Below are 23,341 nucleotides of genomic sequence, written 5' to 3' on the forward strand. Positions count from 1 at the left end.
AACTGAATGCTGTCCTACTAAGATCAGGAACAGGCAAGGATGTTTGTTCTTACCATACCTATTCAACATCACAAGGCAAGAAAAATAATTAAAAGCACAGAAATAGAGAGGAGGAAATAACAATGTCTCTATTTACAGAGGACGTGATTATGTACACAGGAAATCTCAAACAATCTTCTAGAGTGAGTTTTGTCACGTCCCAAAATACAATGTCAATATACTGTATATTTAAAAAATACTTCTATACATTTACAGTGAAGAATTGGAAATTAAAAAATTTTAAGTTCCATGCTTAGTTCTTATTAAAGTATATATATTATATTCAGGTATAAATCTAACAAAAACTAGTCGTTTTTGTAATAAAGTTTATGTCTAAGAACTTTACTTTCATTCATTCATTCAACAAATTACTCATTGAGCATTTTATTGATACAATACTCCCTAGAATTCAAACTTCAGAAAAGAATTACGCTCTCTTCTGTTTTTGCATTAAACAGACAAACTGTTCGGTGGGACCATATGCTCTGAACCTTCTGCACGATACTCTCTCTAGCTAGAGATCCTCTTTATAGGCCCAGTTACATTTAGCTACTTGCTCATGTTTGTAATTGAAAACATAGGTTGGTCAGCACTGGAAGGTAGTTTGAGTTTCATTAGCCACTGCACGTGCAACTGACTACCCTAGTGGATGTCTCAACCCAACTGTGTTGTGTACATAGTACATCAGCAGGTAGGCCCTACTTACAGAATGGAATACAACAGAATTGTTTAATGTGTGTGTTTTTTAAATTTTGTGTATCAGTTTTTAAATTATTATGTAATCAAAACTATCAACTACAGTAATTCTTTTTAACTTTCACATGGAAGTTTCTTTGTAGATAAGAATGCCTCACATTACCTTGGTTTTGAATCCTAGCTCATACCTCTTACTATTTACATTTTCTTGGTTATGTTTTTAACTTTTTGTGCCCCAATAGGGATAAGTAATACTATTTACTTTACAGGATTGTTGCTGTGGATTAAATAATACACACAAAGCAATCCGCTCAGTGCCTAGCACACAGTAATATTCAATAAATGTTCATCTAACATTAATGATGGTATTAATAATACTATGATGTACTGATAAGCTACATCGTCTTCATTTTTCTTTACACCAACAGCTTTATTGAAAGGTGAGGACAGCCAAGCCCCCTACTCCCAGGATCCCAGGGTAGCAGCCTCAGGCCTCCTGCAGTCAGAGAGCCACATCTCGCTCCTGCCTGGCTGGGACATGCACATCTGTCCTCGTTAACTATTTTGTTAGATCTAATTCCCCATTCCACCTGTCAATGTATTTTTAAAATTCTATTTCTTTTCATCAAATGTATTTATTTTCCCTCCCAGTTTTGTGTCATCTACAAATTTTATGGGCATGCATCCCACATCTTTATATTGATAAAGATGTTGGAAAGGGCCCAAGCCCAGTGTGCACACTGACCAACCTGAATCATTAACAGCACTTCAAGCACAACTTTTCAGCCTACAGCCACTGATGTCATGGCAGACTACGGGATGCCAAGTAGAAGCCCTAATTCTCTGTTTACACTCACTACTGTATTTCCCTTCCTACTAAGCTAAAGCAATGTGAATATTCTCATGTTGTTTTTAGACTTAACAACAGAGTCTAGAATCTTTCCTGGCAGGTGTATGGAGCTTCTTCCCTTTTAAAAACTAGAATTATACGTGAGCCCACCCCAGCCTTCTGGAAACTCCCCCTCCATATACTTCAAAGACCAGAGGGTCCGCAATCTCCATTGTAGGGATGTACTTGTTTAGATGAGAATGATGGGTTCAATTACAGAAGGAGTGTACTTTCTCCAGTCTCTTCTCCCACATAAGGCAAAGTTTGCTCATTCATACACATGCTTTTCTGCACATAAAGATTATTCTTTGTTAAAAAACATATTTTTATTAATTTCAGAGAGAGAGAAAGGGAGAGGGGGAGAGGAGGGGAGAGAGAGAGAGAGAGAGAGAGAGAGAGAAACATCAGTGATGAGAGAGTCACTGATCGGCTGCCTGCTGCATGCCCCCTCCCCCTGGATCAAGCCCACAACCTGGCATGTGCCCTGACCAGGAATCAAACCTCCATCGCCTGAATCATAGGTAGATGCTCAACCTACCCACACCCAGCCACACCCAGCCGGGCAAGATTATTCTTAATAGAGAAACAAAACCAAAAACAAAGAAGCTGACAGTTTCTCTTTCTCCATTATCTAGTAGCAATTTATCACTGCCATAGACATTCTTAGTATTCTTTGGCTCTGAAAGGTTATTCAATATAATCTCTTAAACCTAAGCTGATTTTGGGTATTGAACCTGTCCTTACCAATTGATGACACTATTCTAGTCTTGAAGTACTTCCTATTTGCCTCAGAGGACCTGGTACATAAAAGTATCCAAATAAAACATGAAGGAGGAAATGGGTATTATAATTTATTAATTCCCTCATACTACCCTTCAGACCCAGTCACCAAGACAGCCTTTTCAGGACCTATAAACTTTCATGATAGGTGGATGGAGCATATCCATGATCATGGAACTACTTTATAAGAACTGAAAGATTTTAATATATCTTATAGAATTTATTTTAAAAAAATAAAAGGAGATAGAGGAGTTACAGACTTCTCATAGCGCTAGCAGATCCCATGTATAATGGAGTCTTTCTGAGCAATGCTAAGTGCATTCAAAACTGTGACATTTTGGTTTTTTAAAAACATGTCCCTCCATAAACCACTGTGTCTAAAGCCATGATTCAAATGAATGACTCTTCAAATTTATAAAGAAAACAATCAAAATCAACCAGCTCAACACATACTTTTTAGCCTCTGCTGTCTCTTTTACATGCATTTAAATTAGAAATATTTTATAAGCTTTCTTTCCCCAATGAAGCATTCACCTTGTCTATTGTTCTTCCTGTTGGTTTAAAGCCCTAACACAACACAGCTTTGCGTCTACTGGCTTGTGGTGGTGATCAAGTGTATATAAAGACTAGATGTTTTTAACATAAAAATTAACATGGAGTATTTATGATGCAACAAACATACCAGCTTCCTATAAAAAAGGTCATTTTACCCATTTTAATCTTAAGAATTCATAATTTTTTACAATAAACATTTATTACTTTAATTTTTAATCTTTTTTGAAAAGATTATAGCATCTAATAAAATACCTAACTACACTTGAGAACTTCTAAGCATTTTGTATTCAAACATTTCCAGTTACCTTGAAGCATGCATCTGTAGGCAGACTCAGATATAGCATAGATATGTGGAGGCATCTCGTGACGTTTCTTCCCTCTGTACATTTCAATAATATTCTCAGAGTAAATCGGAAGATTCTTGTAAGGATTTATCACTACACAGAAGAGTCCAGAATACGTCTAGAATAAAAATAAAATAGTGTTTAAAATAATGCATATGTTGGACAAACAGAAATCACACCGCAATTTGAACAGGGGGACTTTATCCTTTGGATAATTAATCTTGTCCTCCAAATTAAATCTAGCCCATGATAGGCAATCCCAAATCACAAGTAGTTCTGCCACAGAGAGAGTCTTAAGTGGCCCTCTCCTGGATTCAATCCTTTCATCTATAAAATGTAAATAATATATGCTTTGTGACATCACAGGACTACTATAAGATTCAAACAATGTCATCTGTCTTTTCATACTCATTCTTTCCTGAGAGTACTAGATATGAAAAGTTCATTAACGGAGTTTCAGGTTCTACACTACAACTAGTCATTAAGAAAGCATCATTTAGGTTTGGGTATACTATCAAAGAAAAATATCCACAATGATCTGAAAAGGCGATTATTAAAGAGATTTACAAAAATGTAACCTTTTCACTCTTCTAATTTTTCTTTTAGGAAAACGTATTTTTTTCAGAAAAAATAATTCAAGCTAGATATATTAACTTGTTATATATAAGTGAATTTATTTAAATAAATGGCTTATTATTTTTAAATGAATTGATAATTTTAAATTTTGCTTTGATTTCTAATACAGTAAATATCAATAAACATAACCCACATAAACAAAATCTCTTGGGGGTCCCTCAATAATTTTTAAGAGCCATTAGTCTAGAAGGCACAGACCTTTCCTGATCAATACATTAATTAGTACTCAGAACTGATACTATGAGCACTTGACTTTGTTTTTTTTAATTCACATGGAATGATTTCTGAGAATAATCTGCAAAACTGACCCTGGGAATTACAGAAAAACAAGAGCAGTTAGGATTGCTGCCAGATGCTCCAGTCAGCCCTCCAAGGACTGAGGTACTTGGAAAGGACACTCAGTGGCGTTATGAGGCAGACCTTTTATTTAAGGTGACTGGGGTAGACCAAACCCAAAGGCGAGGGCACTGCCGGGGCCAGCCTCCCCGGGGAGCGCTACGGGAGGCTCCAGCCAGCAGGCGCGCTCGGAAGGGCTGAAACCCTTGGCAGCTGCCGCCAGAAGGCACTCTAGAGACTGCTCCGTCTGAACGCCGCAGTTAGTAAAGCTAAAACAAGAGACGGAAATCCAGCCAAGGGAGGCTGTTAAGTGATCAGAACTCTCTGTGGCTGTTCTCTTTCCTTAACTCACAACTGTAGGCTCTACACATGGAATGCCCTCCCTTACGGTGATCAGAGGTGTGGAGAGGGCAGGAGGCCAACAGCCCCTGCCCAAAGGCCACCGACCTGGGCTGCCTGCCTCACAGCTCACCCACCAGAGGGACGTGCGCCCCTGCCTGAGCCCGAGTAATTACTTGCCCCTCCCTTGCTGACCACTTAGGTCTTCGGACTGCTGGCTTTCTCACAGTACAGCACACAGCTCAGACAACCCTGGCTAACTCCTGGGCTTCTCACACCACCAACTTGGCTCTTTCTCCCAAATCAAGTCTCTCATCTAACTAGTCCAGCCTCTCTCTGCCACCCATATGACAAAAAGGCATTGAGAGACAATTAAAAAAAAAGAAAAAAAAGATTGTATTAAGGGTGAGAAAGCTGAGGAGAGCCAATCTGAATATTTTAATTTGTTACTGAGTTTTATTTATATACATACAGTAAAGTTAACTCATAACTCTACATCTTAGTGAATATTTAAATATACAACCTCACTTTTTCATTCAAAAATCAGATCACAGTCTATCATGAAGCTAGATTCTGTACTTCACTTTTCTAAGAGGCAAATAATTAGAGACTGGCCAAAACAAAAACCACCTCCCAGAAACATACATTCTATATATATGACATGGTAACAAATTACAACAATGACATTTTTAATCAGAAATAATTCCAACATGTGTCTACCATGTGTTGAGTACTTTTCTGAGGACTAGTATTACAAAAATGAGTAAGTCTCACAAATATGATTAAGTCATCAAAAAAAACAAGGTTAAATAATCATCTGTAGCCTGTGCTTGCCAAAGAGGGACAGTAATAAACGTCTAAGTGGAAATATTAAATTTAAGCGCATAAAGAGGTAACTTCTATCTAGAAAATTAGCTCAAATGTTGAACCCCTGCATAACTGTTAACTGAACTGATACTGTATCGCTTTTGTCTTTCACCAAAGGCACATGGAGGGCAATATGTTAAAATAATTCCTTTGAGACCTTAAAATTCAAATGAAATCCCACCAAACTATTTAAAAACACACAAACCCTGGCTGGGTAGCTCAGTTGGTTGGAGTGTTGTCCAATGAACCAATGTTGTGGGTTCAATCCCCAGTCAGGGAACATATAAGAATCAACCAATGAATGCATAAATAAGTGGAACAACAAATTGATGTTTCTCTCCCCCTTCCTCTCTAACATCAAATAAAGATATGCTTTAAAGTTTTTTTTAAAAAAAAAGACATACAGCCCTGCCAGGCATGGCTCAGTGGTTGAGCATCGACCTAGGATCCAGGAGATCAAGGTTTGATTCCCAGTCAGGGCACATGCCTGGGCTAAGGGCTCGATCCCCAGTGACTCTCTTGTCATTGATGTTTCTGTCTGTCTCTCTCTCCCTCTCCTTTCCTCTCTCTGAAATCAATAAAGATATATATATAAATAAATAAAAAATAAATAAAGACATACACAAGATATCAAGCACCTTCAAGAAACATACATTCTAGACATGAAGACAGTAAGTATACAGTAAACAAACAAGACACAATATATGGCACTGAAAAGAGAATGGCACAAAGAGAAAAATTTATAGAAATTTTAGAGACACTCTACTGAAGCAGAACACACTAGCCCTAGGCACTGAAAGTGATGGCAATCCTATCAGAAACTATAAGACTAGGTACAAAAAGTCAAACCTAGATGGTCTTTGATGTTCTTTTTAAAGACTATTAGGTCAAAAGAAGGGATAAAGGAATCCCTATTAAAATAGTAAGAGCATAAAATTTGGTTGGGGGATATACCCAAGGCAGAGTGACAAGTCCAGTCTAGCTGAAGACTGTCTGTACCATGGAATGTGAGAGACATGAGCCCAGAAGGTCAAAATGAACAATTTAGATGCTGTCCTCTGCAGGCGATCAGGAACTAGAGGATCAGCAGAGACGAGTGATGGAAAAACAGACGCATTTTTGAAAAAGTATAAATCTGGCAGCCATGTGGAAAATAGAGTGAAGGGCAAGAGGTGAGAAGCAGGAAATGGAGGCTGCTGGAACAGTCCTGGCAGACAGCAGCCTAGAGGAGAGAAACGCAATACAGAACCGAGAGGGGATGAGTCACGGAGGAAGCTGGACGGAGACCCAACAGTACTCAGTAACTCTGAATAGAGAAAACCCACTTAAGATACAAGTTAAAGACTCTAAGGTTTGCAAGCTTTAGAGACTGGAAAAGTTATTGTTGGACAAGAAAAATAATTTGATTTGTGGGAAAAATAATGAATCCCCTTTTAACATTTGAGACTGCAGTATGTTAGAGCAGGATTCATTGTAATAGGTGAGGCCAGCAGAATGCCTAGTGAGCAGCTGGAAATACTGAATTTCCAGCCATGTGAAAAATCTGAAGAACTGCAAAGGCTTGAGGGGTAAGTGTGCAAAGCCTTTAAGACACCGAGTAACATTATACATATAAGAGAAATATAAAAATATTTACAAGAAAACTTAGCAATTTTTCAAACAGGCTATGCTGCTTTATGCCTCCAGCCTTCTCTCTATGCTGATCACTCTGCCAGGAATGCCCACCTCCTATCTTGTACTGGGGAATTCTACCTATCCTTTCAGTGTCAGGCCTCTGTTTAAGAAGAAAACAGGGACAGTGTACACATTATTTCATAGGTTAGAGGACTAGAGAACTAGGAAACGGACGCAGGTGTAGATGTCAGTGAAATGGAGCAGAATCAGGAGCGGGGTCAGGAACAGGGGACTGAACCGGGAGCATCACACAAGCCACAAAGAGGTGACTAAGGCAAGGAAAGACTGTAAGGAATAACCTGAAATTAACAAAAAAATTAAAATCCATAGTGGAGAAAAAATGGCCAATTGGCTATCAGGAAATCAAGTGATAGAACGGACACATTCTCAGAGGGCGTCCTTCTTAAAGAAAAGAGAACCAATGTAAAATAATAAAAATACTTAGAGGACGGATGAACATGGAGAGAAGAGAAAGGATAACTAAAATATTAATTATTATCTTTCCTTTTGGGGGGAAAAGGCTATGTAAAAAGAATAAAAAGTAAACTAGAAAACTGTGTGCGTCTGGGAGGAAAGATATATATATTGAGTTAAAAAGAATGCATCAAGCCAATAAGCAAAGGAGTGGTGGCATTAGGCTGGCACCGTTTTGCAGCCCCTAATGAAATAACAGATCTGGACAGTGCTCACCACTGGCTGCTAAAACCCTTAGGTGAGTGGCAGATGAAGACACTCCCAATGCATGGAATAGGGCCGCCGAAATCCAAACTGACCCACGACTCACTCACCAGTCAATCTCAACATCACACAGTGAGACACGCCCAGGCCTCCTGACCCCGCACCTGATCAAGCCTCTGGCAACAATTACCACTGTACAGGAAGCACCGCTGGGATGCAATCAACAAAAGCCAAAATACGGGAAATTCTACAGCACAACTGACCTTGTTCCTTCTGATGACAATAATAATAATAATAGTAATAGAGGAAACACATAGATTAGAAGAGACATAACCACCAATTACACAATACATACATTGACCTTGTTCGGATCCTGATTTGGACAGGCCAACTATAATAAACATTTATGAGACATCAGGAAAATCTGAAAGGTGGCTGAATATTTTATGATACAGAAGTATTGTTCTTTCTTTTTTAGGCAGATAATACTCACAAATCCCAAAAACTGTTGCTGAGAAGCAAGAAGCTGAGCAGCGCTTTCAGCAGAATGCAAAGCTAGGAGAACAAAATCAAGTTTGGGCAACTCAGGAGGAGGGTAAATACCCAGGGCTTTCAGTTGGGACCCTGCCGGCTATAGCCTAAGAGTATGATTGCTGGAGACAGACCAGCCTGCAGCCTACCTGGGAAGGATGGCAACCACTGACCGGTCTACCATCCCAGACCCCTTAGCCTACCTGTCCAAAGAGTTCTGGAATGAGCTGACTGCCACCCAGACCCCTCAGTTACCTTCACAATTTCTTATATACAATAACCGGCATGTAAGGCAACAGTTATGACTAAAATACAAGACAAAATCTGGATCCCCTGTGAGTCTATTTTTATTGCCTTGTATTATTACCTTGCATAATAAGACGTTCAAATAATTAAGACATGATTGAGAATTCTGACAGAGAACTGGAAACTATTAGAAGAAAATTCAAATGAAAATTCTAAAACTGAAAAACAAGAGTAACTGATATTAAGAATCCAACGGATGTGTTTAACAGCAAATTAGATACAGCTGAAGAGTTAGTTGACATTTTAATTAGAAGCAAATATCCAGACTGAAGAGTGGGAGAAATAAATGGGACATGATGAAAAGGCCTGAAATACGAGGTATCTGATTCCAAGAAGAAGAAAAGAGAGAATGGAGCAGAAGCATATCTGAAGGTATAAAGGCTAAGAATTTTCCAGAACTAACAAAAGGCATCAAGCCACAGATTCAAAAATGCTACAAATCCCAACCAGAATATGTTTAAAAAAAACACCACCAAAACTTCACCTAAGCACATCTGAGTAGAACTGCTGAAAGCTAAAGGCAAAGAGAAAATTTTAGAAACAACAAAAAAAGATCACTTTCCAAAGAAATAGCAATATACACTATAAGCTGAATTCTCAACAGAAAAAAAGATGGAAGGGAGAGCACAGTGCAATGGTATCTTCATAATGCTGAAAGGAAATAATTGCCAGCTTGGAATTCTAAATCCAGGGGGAAAGAGAACTTCAAAAATGAAGATGAAACACATACACTGTCAGACAAATAAAGAGACCATTTCTGAAAGAAAGACAGAAGATAAGAGATGTAGAAAAAAATGAAAGTAATAGAAAGTAAACGAATAAAACTAAGTGGACACTGACTAAGAAGGAATAAGAATCCTGTGGGTTTTTAAATACAGAGGATTAAAATATAGTGGCACCTAACTTTGCGAGAGAGGAGTAAGTGGAATTCAAGTGCTCTGAGGCCCAATCGAGAAACTGTCAAAGTTGCGTTACTAAAAAAGAAGATATGATGATTCATCAGAAAGATATAAAAATCCTACATTTGTACATATGTGATAAAATAACTTCAACGGTATGTAGCAAAAATTGACAGAACTAAAAAGAGAAACAAAGATTTCAACAGTAATTAAGGAACAAGCAGATAAAAATTAAAAACCATGAGAATGTATAAGATTGAACGACACTGCACACGTAAGAGACAGTGCACCCAATAACTGCAGCATACGTTTTTCAAGGGCACAATGACCTCTTATCCAAACTGATCACATGATGGACCACACAGCAAGTCTAACAAATTTCAAAGGACTCAAACCATTCAGGGTATCTCTGACCAGGAGAGGACTATATCAGAAATAACAGAATAAACCTAAAAATCCCCTTATGTTTGGGGATTTAAGCAATTTACTTTTAAATAACCCGTGGAAGCAATGAAGAGATCCTCATTATTTTGAACTGAATGACAATAAAACCACAACATATTAAAACTTGTAGAATACTGCCAAAGCTTGTACCTTAGAATGAAATGTATAGCCTTTAAAGTACATATTAGAAAATGACTAGCTAAAAAAAAATAAAAATCAGTGATCTAAGTATCCATCTCAAAAATTAGAGAATGAAAAAATTAAACCCACAGAAAGCACTGTAAAAATACAATAAAAACAGAGCCACTTTAAAATGGAGTCAGAGCTACATCCCAGAGGAACTGCCTTGCAGGTCTCCTGCCTCAACCCTTTGGAATGTTACAACAGGGCAAAATAACCAGCACTGTATCTCAAACAATTGTTTGCAGAGATAACAAGAAATCTGATATTATGACTACTAGACTGATGACTACTGAACTGAAAATGAAAAAACATTTTTTAGAATTAGAGTCACTAGTTAGCTTATCTGCACCTATAGAAATGCCTTCCGCCTATTGATGCGATTGTTCCCCTTCCCTTTCTCATAAATGCCCCTTGCCTTTGTCTCCTAATGGGAATACTATCTAGGCTTTTGCCTAAGTCAGTGCTTTCCAAAAACTATTCTTTTTTCATCTCAACAGAAATGCTTGTTTCCTCTCACTTTGGCCTTTATTTTTAGGATAACAGGTTAACAGTACAGTCGTGGCCACTTAATGAGGATACACCCAAGAAATGTGTTAAGCGACTGCATCCTTGTGCAAATATCACAGAGTGCACTTACACAAACCTAAACGCTACAGCCCACTATACACCTAGGCTGTATGGTATCTTTTGTTTTATATAACTGAGTTTTAAAAATGTATATGTATTCATTTTAAATAACAATGAATACATGTTGATATAAGTAACATTTCTTATAAAAAAATAACTAAATTTTCTAAAACAAAAGAAGAGTGGCACTGTTTCATATTTTTGCAAATCTTATCTGGCTTAATAGAAAACGGCACAATTTTCGTATCTGTTTCTACATTTAATCTGTTGTGATATTTTGTTTTGGTTGAAGTATATGAAGAAAATTAGCCTTTCACAGATATATAGTTAGAAAGGGAGAAGTAGTTTTACAGTTTTTTCAAGTAATTGTGGATATTCTTCTTTGATACTACACCAAAATTCAACAAGCGATAATTTCTTCAAGATCAGAGGCAATGTACCTTCTGAAACCCTATCAATGAACTCTTCATACTGTGTTCATTGAAATCCACTGTCTTATCTTGCATGTTGAGTGAAATCTTTTACCCATGCATTATTTTGTAACATCTACGCACATCACTTGGAAAACATTGGTTCACTGAATTATGCAAGTCTTCCAAACGATGACATTGCATTCGATGTCATAATCATATTCATCTATCACATCAGAAAGGTTTTTAAGTATTGATAAAGTTCACAGTGGTAGATACAAGTTTCTCCAAGTTCTCATGTGAAAACTCAAAATTTAGTGTTAACAACAAATACAGTCAGTTGTTTTCTTTAAAGTGAAAGGCTCACTTTGTTTATTTCCAAAAAAAAGTCTGCCAAATACTGCAGTGGAAGTAACCATAGTTGATCTATCAGTCACTCTATAAAATAAAAATGGTATTCTATTTGAAAAGTAGCAAATTTAGTTTGCCAATTAAATAACTACACGCTTTTCCTCAGGGCAATCACCATAGTTCAACACACTGCAGAAGTGCTTAATGCATACTTACCACCTCATCACATGGAACATTCAGAGGACATGTACTCAAGGGTTGAGAATTGATCAAATCAATTATTTCTCTGCTTTATCAAAGTCATTCTTCTTTTATTATTATTTTGAGAGTACATTTATTCAAGCTGGGGACAGTGAAACAAGGAAGGGCTTAAGGTAGGAGAAGCAACAAGGGAGCCTAGGCTGGGCTGCTATGGCTCCCTGGGAAGTCAGAGAAAAGGGGGCCTTGAGACAGGTTCAGGGGGTTAGCCCGGGACAAGCTGCGGCTGCCCATTGCTCCCCTGGTTCCAAGTCTCATGGGGACCCTTAGAGTTTAGGAGATGCATGCCTGAGAGGGAAGAAAGGTGTGGGCGTGCTCCAGGAGGGAGAGCTATATCAAAGACATTCTTGAGTAAAACTGAATTAAAATGACCACTAGGTACAGTTTGGGGTCACTGCCTTTATTCATGATAACATGTCAACGGATTTCCCCACCATTGTCTTTTCACTGCTGACATCACTACCAATGTCAACAGTGAAAAGGGCAAATAACGTCTTTGTATAATCAAGAAAATAGTTTTGACCTCTCGGATCCTGGCAGTCTTGGGAAAAATCCTAGGAGTCTACAGACTACACTTTGAGTACTAAATTACATCAACACAAAGTAATACGGATGATATTTAAAATGTAATACTGAGCAAAAAAAATTAAGACACAAAAGGCTATGTAAGATTCATTTATATAAAAATTCATAAACAGGTAGAACTCAACAATATAATTATTATATTATACTTAGTTAATAAAGCACACTAGGAGATTTTAAGATACTTCTTATTAGTTGATAGACCAAGTAGACAAAAATTAGTAAGGCTACAGAAGATTTAAACAATTAAAAATCTTAATCCAAGGGCCATATACAGAACCCCATACCCAATAATAACAGAATACACCTTCTTTACAAACATATATAGAACTGTCAATGTGCTTTATAAAGCAAGTCTCAACAAAAACAAAGAATGTTATATGGATTGCAATGCAATTAATTTAAAAATAATAAAAAGATAGCTTAAAAAACCAACATTTAGAAGTTTTAAGAGTATACCTTCAAACGGTTCCTAGGTTAAAGAAGAAATCATAATAGAAATTCGAAAACATTTAGAACTAAATAATACAAATACTACAGATAAAAACATGTGAGGTGAGCTCAAACAATACCAGGGGAGATAGTCACAGCTTTTAAGTGGTTTTATTAGGAAAAAAAATGAACACTGGATGAGAAGGTAAGTTGTATGTCAGAGAGATTAAATGCAAAGAAAATATAAGGAAACTAAACCTGTGAATAACCAACTTATTTAAATAAACATACAGTGTATCTTATATATATAAATGCCCAAAAAGGTCCTACCCAAGTTATTAGATTGTTGATATCCTGGCACCTCAATTGATCAATTTCAACTGACTGGTTAATTCCAAAGCCCAACACACAATGACTACAACATTAGCAATCATGGCTATCCGCACACCATTCTCTTAAGAGGATTTCTTTAGAGTCAAGTGCTCCAACTTGAATCTTAGGTAGAAACCCTTTCTCTATCCCACTAATTGCAGACATGATCCTTTCAAACCCCCATTTCTGCTGTGAGCTCAATACTTTCAGAAAAACTGAGATTTTCCTTCTGTAAAGACCAAGGGGGCATGCTTAGAAAGGAAAGTCAGAAATTCACTCAGGTTGTGCCTGACTTAATTTGCAAAAACTCAAACTCAATAAAAGAGACTTGCAAAGTTGTAGAAGTATCACAAAGCATAGCTACAAATAAAATGTCTTTTTTTTATCCCTTCTCTTTTACCCACAATCTCCTTCCCCTTTCTATTTCCCTTCTCTCTCCTGGTTGCAGGAACCTACAGGGTCCAATGTGGGGAATCTAAGTAAAGACTCAGGCAGAAAGAGTCTGGCTTCGTTCCACATTCCAGTTCTCCACGACTTTTACGTGTGTCCTCACACTTCCAGCCTTTCACAAGTCACTGCAGCAGGCGTCATCCAAAATTGACCAACAGATCAAATCTTTGTTGTCAACATTATGATCTGACCACAATCTTAGTTTTCCAGTTTTCTCCTTCCTCCACTCCCATTACCTTCACTCCAAACCCCCTCAACTTGTTTGACAAGGGAGAGAAGAGAAAGGAACTGTACTAGCAGTGAACAGGCTCCTCTGCCTTCACAGACCTGGGCAAGCCTAAAATGTGGCAAAACCACAGAGCCAGACAAAATGTGATCACTATACACATTCTGTTATTCAGTCTCAGCTGGATTCTCAATGCTACACTCCAATCATTTCTTTGGCCTCTCTCTCTTTTTTTAAAAAAATATATTTTTATTGATTTCAGAGAGAGGAAGGAAGAGGGAGAGAGAGAAACATCAATGATGAGAGAGTCATTGATCAGCTGCCTCCTGCACACCCCCGACTAGGGATGGAGCCTGCAACCTGGCATGTGCCCTGACTGGGAATCGAACCTCGATTTCCTGGATGCCAGGTGGATGCTCAACCGCTGAGCCACGCCCGGCCAGGCTGGCCTCTCTTCTTTTCCAAACCTTCCCATTCTCCTCAAGCCACCTTCCCAACCCTGATGCCTCTTACTCTCTTACTTTCCATCCTACCTCATAGTGGGGGATGGAAAAATACAGACCATCAGGCTTGATTGAAACTTCTCTGGCAAAGGTCATGAATGAACTATTCATTTCTCAGATGTTCCATGGCTAGCTCCCTATCAGTCAGATTCTAGCTCAGCTACTACCTTCTCAGAGTCCTTCACTGGCTTGCTGTGGAAAGTCTCCTATTTACTCTCTCCCCTTTCATTTCCTTATAGGATGTATCATGAAGGCAGGGAACTGTCTGTCCCCCACACTCTCCCCTGCAGCAGGTGCTCGGTAAATATTCATTAAATAAACTAATTCCTGTGGTAAAGCTAGTTCTGATTTGTTGAAGTTGTGAATTATGTATGAGCTTCAGTATCACGCCTCTTGCATAAAATTATTTTGTAAATTCAGACCATTACAATGTCAACTTTTCTCTCCACTTCATTCTACATCTAAGTTCTATCTATACCACCTCTTTAACTCTTTGAACTGCATCTACCATCCCTTCACACCTGTTTTGTCAGGCTCGCTCTTTTTCGGTGTCTGGCTGGCACTTTTCTTCTCTTCCTTATCTCTTACTATTTTCAGTAACTTTTACATGGCCAGAGACTGCAACATACATAAGTCTCAACTGCTAACCACAGGACAACCCAGCCTCAATCTCACCCAGAATTGTTTCCTCTTAAAAACCTCAGTCTCATCTTTCCCATTTCCCTGCCCACAGTGAGCTGGTTCTTGCTCTTTACTCAAACTTCTAAGCCTGTGGACCCTCCACTTTACGATTCCGGATACGCACAGGATTTCCTACCAAGTCGCTGTCTGTATCCTATCGTTAATGCAACTCTTAGTCCCATTGTAAACTCCCTGGTCTTTCTACCACATGCTGCCCCCATCTTATTATACTCCAGAGCACCACCACAGAAGTCTTCACATACCATTCAGTATATTTAATTAATAAAAAAATTTTTTTAAGCAAAGCAAAAGACTATCTTTAACAGAAATAACAATGTTAAACAGAGAGTGTGGACAGGCCACAGTCTCATTTGAGTATGACAGTATGTATAACTTACATTAACTCCCAGGTACCACACTTCACATGATTATTTGGAGAAATACTTACATAGATGAGTCCTGAATAGTAACGATCCTTCAGATTATGTAAAACAGAAGCTTCGTTCAAGCACGTCAATTCTGCCATATCCTCCACCTTGGAAAACTTAGGTGGGTTCATCTTCTGGATATCATCTTTGTTGACCATCGCTTTCTTTCCGTTCTCTGCCAACTCCACCATAACCTCATCGCCCCGCTCCTCTTTGATACTAGCTGCCTCAAAACCATGGCGTTCTGATGGAATCCACACTAGCTTTTTCGCCGTCCAATCAGCCTGTGTGGCAGGGTTGTAGATGACAGCCCTGTCCACAAAGAGATACCTCTCTGGATCTTCAAGTCCACTTCTCTGTGCCATTGTAAACAGAAGGATCCAAGAGCAATTGCCTCTACGAAAAGAGAGGAGGGTCAAGTTAGACACTTAAAAGTAGAAAATGATTTACAAACTTTACTCTTCTAAGAAACTTAAAACAAGACCTCTGGTAAAAAAACAAACTCTGAATTAAGAAGCTGGGGTATTCTTCTATATGGCCACACTAGCCGAGTTTCCAAGGTAAATTTCAAGGGTGACCACAAAGTATGACTCTGGTTGTCTGAAGACCACTCAAGACATGCCCTTAGTCGCTGAGGGCTGAAAAACAGGCGGAAGGGAGAAGCAAAGCTTCAGCTTGACTTTTCCCCTCTTCATCTTCTTCCACCCTCACCACACATTAAACAGAGAGTTAAGAAGGGAAATGAGAATGAAGAAACAGAAGACAAAAATTCCTAATAAAAGGCCCATGGGGTGGCTGCAAAATTAGTCTGACCACCAGGATAAAGCTACAAGACACACGAGGACTGCCAGAAGAGTAAAGCATCAGGTCTAAAATAAGTTTCCCATTTTACCCCCAGACTCAAGTTCTTCCTTACAAATACCCCAAGTCAGTGCCCCTATAGCTTATCTATGGTCAATGTGGTCTTCATGTGGTCAAATAAGGCCACAGAGGACAAGCGTAACTCGGCTTCACGTGACAGTCTTTCAAGTATGTGGTGGTAGCTATTCAAGTCTCCACTCCCATTCCTGCAGCTGCTCCTACTCCCTGTTCCTCTTCAGCATTCCATCATTCGTCAAGACTCATTCCACTACCCTGAGCTCTTGCCTCTAAACAGACTCGATGTGCATATGTTCCTTTAGAGTGTGGGACCCAGAAGCAAACATAATATCCCAGACAGTCTCACCAGTAGCAAAGAAAAAGGAACCATTAACAACCATAGGGCCACACTAGGGAAAGCTGTTTTTGTGACTTTTACAATTAATGTATCTCAAGACCTAACTAGTGTATTTCTACTCATTCACTGTTGGCTCATAATGAGCTGCCAGCCCAAGTGCCATACATGCTGCTCTAAGTTATCTCCCCTCCTATACTTGTACAATTGGCTTCTTGGATCAAACGACAAGATTTTACATTCACCACTCACCTTTCTGATGTGACTCATCAATTCCTCCTTGAAAAGATCTTTTTGGAATCCAATACCATCATTAAACACTTCTGTTATTACTCCAAATTCTAGGTTATTACAAATTTGATAAGCATGGATGCCATCCATGACTCATCCAAATCAATGCAAGAAGCCAACTGAGTACCTACTCTTGCTCTATCAAATCCTCCCTACTTCTCCCGACCCCCAAAATGATGGAGATTCTTTGTAGGCAAGATAGAAGGCTGTTAGGTTAACCATAAAGTAGTCCAAAGTTGTTGAGGTTCTTAACCTTGAGTCCATAAACAAATTTCAAGCTGAAATGGTATAAAGATGTTGTACTTACTTTACACATGTGTGTGTGCCTATGCTTTTCTAAAAGAACACCCATGCCTTTCTTCAGATTCTTAAAGGGATCTGTGTCCTAAAAGATTAATCACTGATAGTAGGTGCAGATACTACCTACCCCTTTTACTGCTAGTAAGAATTTACTAGAATCAAATAGCTAAGATTCTTCAGAACTTATCTGTTACAATGTAATGCATCGCGAACACCCATGCTCTAGAGCGTGGTTCTCAAACTTTGGCAAGTGTACCAGCAGCACCTACAACGCTTATTAAAATATAGACTGCTGGACCCCATCCCCAGAGTTTCTGGTTTAGTTAAATCTGAGGTGGAGCCCAGTAATTTGCATTTGTAACAAATTCCCAGATGATGCTGGTGCTGCTGGTCCTGGGACCACACTTTGAGAATCACTGCTACACAGTTCTCTGGATGCCGCGGTGAGCCACTGTTACTAACAGGTATTTGAGGTAAAAACAAAACAAAACAACCATTGAAAACCAATGTTCTAGATAATTCATACCAATATTTAAAGACTATGCTACTGTATAAAGGATAATGGACTTGGATAAAACAAAAATCACAAAACAAAATGAAAAAAAGTCACAAAACATGTAACATTAAGACTCCTACAAATAAAACTGCTAACATGTTTTTAAACTAAATTTGCATTTGCCTTCTTACAGAAAACATTCATGGACACATGTACAGTCTGAAGGATGGTTTTAAAAGACCCCCCTCTAGGGACTTATGCCAGATGAATTTGGAGACAATCAGACACACATGTTCCCTAAAGGGCAGTCTATCAAAAGTGAAAATATTCAACTATGACAAAATATGATAACAAATTACTCTTATTAGATATTAACTGTATATCCCATACAACAGTTAGGAAACTGTCTTGCTGCCGGTAGGCACACACACATTTCTTTAATTTTACGTTGGGTATGCTTAAATTTAGCAGGTGATTATATATTAGAATAGCTTAGATCATTTCTAGAGCAGGTCTTTTTTAAAAAAAGTAAATTATGTATTTAAAAATTCTTTTAACCAAATCAGTACATTTTAAAATTATTTGTACTTTTGGGGTGGTAAAATGCTTATAATTTAAGAAAAATTCAATAGATTACAAAAGTGTAATTACAAAATATTCCTGGTTTTGGGGGTGGAAATTATATATACACTTAAAAAAAAAGGAATATTCATGGGTCTTCACCGGGAGGTGGGATTACAAAATTTTACTTTTCCAGAGTCTTCTAAAACTAACTAAACACTGTGAGGACACTTACCTGTTCCTTGCTATAAGGTAAGCACTCAGTCTAGTCCCTGGTCCAAGGGGGGAACTATAACTGATCAAATATTACATGAGTCGCCCCTACTCTCCTTTTCTCCTCCACAACCAAAAGCCTACCATTCCTTCAAATCCTGACCCAAATGACACCCTTTCAGAAGTTCTTTTCAGGTCAATCTGGCAACTGAATCCTTTTCCTCCTAACATTTTGTGCTGCTCTTTGGGCATTTTTCTTGCCCTCCTGTGCATTGTCCTAGAGGGCTGAGCATGTAGTAGGTACTCAAATTGTTGTGATACTGTTCATGAGGCTACTGAGGACTTTTTTTGTTCATTTTAACTCTTCACTTGTGATTACCAAATATGTTGTATTTTTTCATTCCATTGTACATTTGGGACCCAATCTTGATAATACTGGTATTTAACTGTGAACCACTCCCAAATGCTTTGCCTTGCGGAAAAGATAATATCACAATTTTTAAAATAGCAAATACTGTTGCTATATATCACCAATTATAGCCAGACATTATTCTAAGTGGTTTACATATATCAACTCTTAATCCTCACAATAGCCCTATGAAGTAGGTACTATTTATATCTTCATTTTACCGATGAGGAACCTGAGGTACAGAGAAAGCCAAAAACCAGCCCAAGGTCACAGAGCTAACAAGTAGCACAGCTGGGCTTAAACCCAGAGTTCAGTTCCTGAGTTCATTCTACAACGATGGAAGGTGAGAGGAAGGAAATTTTGAAAGGCATGATGTACACTATAAACTGCCTCTCTGCTAAATAAAACCCCTATCGATTATGGATTCAAGAGTACAGGCTTGGCCAATAAACACACTCGCACAGCCTAGGAAATGCTTTATATTTTATAGAAAAAACCACACCTATACTTAGGGGGGAAAAAAGAATAAATAGGAACCTCTTTGCAGGAGACATAAATTCAAAGGTTCTTGGTATCATTTGAAATAACTGCTTAAGTATAGTTAAATCATTTATCTGTGTATGAATTAGCCCATTATAGAGTCAAAGCTCCATGCTCTTCATTGGATTTAGGTGCACACACTCCTGGCCTCCCTCCCACTGGACTATTTTTGACTCCCCATAAAATGCCACCTAGAAAATTTCTCAGTTGCCTCCCAGAACCAACTATAGGTATGGATACAGGAAAACAATTCAATTTTATGAATATCTTGCATAAAAAGCCAAATAAAAATGATGGATAAATTTTCCATGATAGAGTATCGCTAGAAGACAGATAAACTAAAACAGAATTGTCCCAATTTGTGTAATGCTACTGTTGAGGTCACTTGCACTACAGAGACCTGCAAGTCTGTTAATTTATCAATATTCTACTTAATCAAATGAGCACAAATACAAACCAAATGCAAAAGGACACTATGGCTATCCTGTACCATCTCTGTTAATATTTGTGTCACATATTTCTGAAATGTGAACCCAACACCAGAAATTTTAATTGATATATGATGAAGAAGTATATAAACCACAGTTGTATATAGTCTTTCACCATACAACATGCCCTTCAAAATTTCCTCCATCTCACCTTCCATCCAGTCTGTCTTCATTGTAATGATTTCCCCAAGGAGCCCAAATAAAAAGCCAGGCTCTCGGGTCACATCCCTTTGCTGCAAAAGCTCGTGCTGTATCGCACAATTACACCATATGCTTTCTCCAGATAAGAACGGGGAAGAACTGAATTTAAGATGCAGAAGTATGGAGATGCATAAAATGGCCACTTTTCCAGAATCTGAGACAGACAGGGCATACGTAAACACCAAAAGCACGGGGCTAAAAGAATAATTCATACGGACAGATTGATGAAGGAAATAAAATAATGAATAGATTAAAGTTTTCCAGAGTGAATGCTATCAAGAATAATTAAGCCTGACTCAAAGAATCCTCAGTTTCAATGTTAAAAAACAAAATCTCAGCAAAGCCAAAGTATTATATTTAGTATTATATTATTCAGCGAAAACAGCAGTCTTTGTTTCATTTGCAGTCTGGATCTACCCCGCCTGCTTCCCCCTACCCCACCCCACCCCACCCCACCCCACCCCACCCCCTTCCACCAACCGCAGTGATCTTGAAGGGAGCTGCAGAGGCCCTAAGAAACAGATAACGGTCATAAGCAGAGGCCACGCTACCCAAACCTCCCTAGCTGAGCTCAGACCCACGGAGCCGCCAAGCTCCCTCCTAAGGCCCTAGTTCCCAGGCAGGCCAGGCTAGGGGCCTCCGGGGTCCCTGGGCCGCATCCGCCCACCGCAGGCCCACAAAGCCCCGCACGCGCCAGGACTCCGCGGCTCCACTTCCCTCTGACCCCATTCCAGTTTGATTTTATGGGATCCGGGTGTGACCCCAGATGCACAAGGCCAGGAAGACTCTGTGGCGAGCCATTCCCAGATCACTTACACAATAAAGGGATCCCGAAGCCAGGGCTGACCCTCCCCCCGGCCGCCCTGCTGCAGCGCGCCCCCGCCACATTTCCCGCCTCGCCCCCCCAAACCGCCGGGGCCTCGCCGGCGTCCACCTCGGCCCCCTCGGGCCACAGAGCACGTTGTAAGGCGCTCCCTCCCGCCCGCCTTCCCGGGACCCAGCGGAGCCCGACCTTCCCCACGCTGGCAGCCGGCTCCTCAGACCCTCACCCGCCGCGCGCTTTCCCGGTGGTGCAGAGCCCCTGCCCTCCGGTCCCTCCAACCCACGGGTCCAGGGCGCTCCGCCCGCCTTCCGAGCTCTCGGCGAACCCCTTACCGTACCGGGGGTGCCGGACCCGGCCTAACCCCCAGGAACCCACCAGGGGCCCTTCCAGTCCAGCGTCTCCCCACCCCCAACCGGGATCGCGCTTCCTGCCCGCCCAGGACTCCCACCCCTCCTGAGAGGCAGACACAGACTCGCGGGACCCTCCGGAACCCCCACTAGAGCACCAGGCCCCCCACCCCCGGGGCACTCGGACCCCACACACCGAGTACCAGCTTCCCACATCCCCACACCCATATCTCCATCCCCAGCCCCCGAGGGGCTGTCCCCCCGCACACCCAGGCCCTGATCCCTGCAGGGGTCTCACTCTCAAGGACCTCATTCCCCGCCCGTCCAGGAGTCTCTCCACCCACTGGGGTCCCGTTACCCTACTCCCCACGTCCTTCCCCGCATGAATCTACGGGCCCCACAGCACAAATCCTCTGCCCTGAGACCCTTAGCTTTCCCCCCGCTCCCGCTACGGCTCCGTTCCAGCCGTCCAGGGCCAACGCGTCCCCGGCCCGAGATCATTCCGTCCCGCACAAACCGGCCCTCGGCCCTCGGCCGCCGCGCTCGGACCGGGACAGCCGCACCTCTCACCTTCAGCCGAAGATGGTGGCGCCGGCGCACGTTCCGAGCCGCGACCACAGATACAGCGCCTCAGTCCCAAACCCACCGCTGCCTCCGCCGGGCTCCTTTAGCACTGCTGCTCCGGGCTGCCCCACCCACCCCCACCCTCATTGGGCCAGCTCCACGCCCGTCACTGCCGCCCCCAGACCCACTGGTCCGTTTGCGCGCCCATCTCCAAGGGAAGACGTTAGCAACGCGAACGAAGCTACCTTCCCGAGGTCCGCTCCCTCCACCCACCTGAAATTACGCTCATTGGTTCCCGCTCCCAGCCCTGCCCGCCGAGGTCCTAATTTCATAGGCTGTTCCGTATGCCCGTCATAGATTCCGGGAGGTGCGGTCGGAGCCCTCGCGGGCGATTGGCTGGGTTGGGCAGAGATGGACAGCTGGCGCTGGCTGGGCGCCCGGCGATCCCGCGGGGCAGCGGGTGCGGGCTCGGCAGGGGCCGCGGCGGTGCGGACGCAGGGGCAGGTGTGCCGCCGCAGGAGCACGGAGCTCCGCCTGGACGCGCCGCGCTGCGGCGTCGGGCCGCCGCGGCAGCCCACTCGAGCGCCTTGCTGCCCGCTCTTCTTGCCGCAGCCGGCGTGTCCCGCAGCGGGACCGGCTTCCACCGCGGAGTCGCGGGCCCCTAGCGCTGCCGGCAGGGGCGGGGCTGAAGCGCAGTCCAGAGGCCTTACGTCACCCCCTGGGCTGCTGGGGGTGGGGACCGCGGCTCGGCAGCTCACCTGCAGTGGGGGAGGGGAGGCAGGGCTCGGGGCGCAGCTCTGCCCATGCGCGCCGGCTCTGCGGGGGGCCCAGACTTCGTTCCGCGCGGCGGCCCCTGTGGCCACCTGGGATGGCCGGTTGACCCTGCCCAGGTCTGCTGAGCGGCGACGCGGGACAGCTTCCTCGGCTGCTGCCTCAGCTCTAGTGTTTGTGAGGGGAGGGGCCTTCCTAGCCGGCCTCCCCGCCGCCTTAGATTCCAGAAGAATGTGAAACCAGCCGGCCTTGGAGGGGAGACTTGGGGAAAGGACTTCATTCATTCATTCCTTCGTTCATTCATCAAATGGAGCTCCCTGCGTGAGAAGGCCTAGGAGGAGGTTCTGCGGGGCGGTCAGATCCCCTTAGGGCCGAAAAGCTTTTCAAAAGCTTTAGAAACGTAGGAGACCTGAAAAAAAAAAAAAAAAAGGCTCCAAAATAAGGAAACTGGAAAAATCAAAGTTAATAACTATTTAATGGAATGTCTGCAGAATCTAATGGACTGCAACACGACTCAAATAATTATATATAAGTATAATAAAGTTTAAGTCACAAAAATAAAATTATTTATTTTTACAAAAACTGAAAATTATCAAAATTCTTTACAA

The 23,341-nt window shown here is 41.4% G+C and overlaps 1 protein-coding gene across 3 annotated transcripts in view; it reads right to left on the reverse strand.

The window, feature by feature from the left end:
- The window catches only part of MYH10 (myosin heavy chain 10), a 131,073-nt gene extending 108,830 nt beyond the window's left edge, over positions 1-22,243 (reverse strand). Inside the window, exons 1-3 of one of the 3 annotated variants that reach the window (XM_081161901.1) lie at positions 21,969-22,243; positions 15,537-15,912; positions 3,265-3,421 (exon numbers count right to left, since the gene is read on the reverse strand). In XM_081161901.1, coding sequence (XP_081018027.1) covers positions 3,265-3,421; positions 15,537-15,881 — 502 coding nt within the window. In that variant the 5' untranslated portion in view covers positions 15,882-15,912; positions 21,969-22,243. Of the gene's footprint in view, positions 1-3,264; positions 3,422-15,536; positions 15,913-21,968 lie in introns of those variants that run through there. The other 2 variants (XM_081161902.1, XM_081161903.1) reach the window with 2 other exon arrangements.
- Between the last annotated feature and the right edge of the window lie 1,098 nt (positions 22,244-23,341).

This window comes from Miniopterus schreibersii (genome assembly GCF_964146895.1).
Source record: "Miniopterus schreibersii genome assembly, chromosome: 16".
Lineage (NCBI taxonomy): Eukaryota > Metazoa > Chordata > Mammalia > Chiroptera > Miniopteridae > Miniopterus > Miniopterus schreibersii.